The sequence below is a fragment of the Cherax quadricarinatus genome, unplaced genomic scaffold (assembly GCF_038502225.1).
Source record: "Cherax quadricarinatus isolate ZL_2023a unplaced genomic scaffold, ASM3850222v1 Contig320, whole genome shotgun sequence".
Taxonomy (NCBI): domain Eukaryota; kingdom Metazoa; phylum Arthropoda; class Malacostraca; order Decapoda; family Parastacidae; genus Cherax; species Cherax quadricarinatus.
The window spans coordinates 45,107-47,096 of record NW_027195346.1 but is presented as its reverse complement, the minus strand read 5'-3'; the positions used below and the strand labels follow the sequence as shown (position 1 = coordinate 47,096).

The 1,990-nt window shown below is 39.4% G+C and overlaps 1 protein-coding gene across 1 annotated transcript; it reads left to right on the top strand.

Annotated features, from left to right (window-relative positions):
- The first annotated feature begins 887 nt into the window (after nt 1–887).
- On the top strand, nt 888–1,224 carry LOC138851313 (histone H4-like). The gene is given in 2 exon segments (XM_070080318.1): nt 888–992; nt 994–1,224. Coding segments are annotated over 2 exon segments (315 nt in total). The 5' UTR covers nt 888–893; the 3' UTR covers nt 1,210–1,224.
- Nucleotides 1,225–1,990: the final 766 nt, after the last annotated feature.

The following is a 1,990-nucleotide window of genomic DNA, read 5'->3' as shown; positions in this document are numbered from 1 at the left end:
AGAGTAATATCATATTCTTCACTGATATGACGAAGTTCCTTCCTGGATATTTACTATTCGCAAGCCTAAAACGTGTTGCAGTTTCCATTTTGTCTCCATTATTTTTCACTGCCTTCACTGGACCCGTCCCTCATTATCTTTGATAGATTGTTATCACCTTTCTGCTGCAGTATGTGAACTGTGAGACGCAACAAGTCACAGATACTCATGAGATCTGAGGTCAATTGTGAATTGTTTATATCACAAAGCTCTGTGTATGGTCTATTACATTATGCGAAGCAGCTGATTGTTCTATATGTGTGTTCTGTATGTTACTGTACTTTACTGGTGTCTTACTCAACTGTTCATGTGTTACTGTACTGTTTTATGTGTTACTATTGAGCTTTTGCATGTTACTGTACTGTTGTTGAATATTAGCGAACGGTTCTTGTGTGTTGCTGTGCTTTTTTATGTGTTACTGCATAATTTTTTACGCCTTACTGTACACTAGTGTGTGTTAATCTATCTTTCTTGTACATTTATATGCTGTACTTTTATGTTTCTGCAATGTTTATGTATGATAAAGAGTCCAAGAACTCTAAACTTCCCTGTTACATCTTTCACAACAGTGTCTCCCAGGATCCTTTGTCTCACTCACAGCTTGGCTTATTTATCTATACAATATTATTTCAGACAATGAACAGACACAAGAAACTAATTAAAAGTTTTTACAGAGGTGGACCAGTAAGCAGAGGTTTATTCTTGACCAGACTTCCGTGCTGACTGCCGTGCTGACTGCCGTGCTGACTGCCGTGCTGACTGCCGTGCTGACTGCCGTGCTGACTGCCGTGCTGACTGCCGTGCTGACTGCCGTGCTGATTTCGCTTCGCTCTCAAGAACTCTTCAAATCTGCAATGACTGGTCGCGGCAAGGGAGGCAAAGGACTTGGAAAGGGTGGCGCCAAACGTCATCGCAAGGTTCTTCGTGACAACATCCAGGGCATCAAAAATTTTACCTTCAATTCGTGGATTGGCTTGCCATGGAGGCGTCAAACGTATTTCTGGCCTGATCTACGAGGAAACTCGAGGAGTTCTCAAAGTTTTCTTAGAGAACGTCATCCGAGATGCCGTCACATACACAGAACACGCCAAGAGGAAAACTGTTACTGCAATGGACGTCGTGTATACCCAGAAACTCCAGGGACGCACCGTCTATGGCTTTGGTGGTTAAATCACTAGCGTCCATTCTTCCTCAAGACTTATTAAAGAAAATAAAAGAACATAAAAGAACAGATGACCAAAAGCTCCAGTGGCGGGTCATCGTATGACGCGTCAGGAAACACTTGTGTTTCCTGACGAATCTTACCTAACCTAACTGAAAACAATAATTCTGAGAATTAAGCCGACATGAAGCCGATCCTGTCAGGTCCGCCACATTGCTAATATCTCTGATACTGCTGTTTTATATAATTATTGCTTTCCTACGTTCGCAACTCTAGCAACGTAAGTCATGATAAATTATTATTTTTAATGTAAGCACCAGCAAAACATCTCCATTGTTTTCTAAACTAAATTCTATCATACACATTGCCTGCACATACTGCTTAATTGGCTTGTAAAATATTTTACGGTTGTTTTGAACTGTATCAGAGGCAAAATGTGACACTCAAGCTTCTCTTCATAAACGAAAAGATGATAAAAAACATTCAGAAATAATTGTTGTAAATTCTGTAAAATTCTTCAGTAGCTACGGCAGTTTCAAAAGTTATAAAGTGTTTATTAGCTATGTCAGTTTCAAAGGTTATTTTTCTAAAGCGCTGGAGCCATTTTGGTTACAGTAACTATCAAGAATATGGATTTACGCTAGTGAGAGATCTAAGAATGTGGAAACAAGTTAAGTGAAATACACTGGCTGCTCTTTACCCCATGAATGGTAAAGAGAAACCAGAAATAATAATTAAATAATTTAAAAAGTGTCTCTCTCTCTGTCTCTGTCTCTCTCTCTCTTTTTT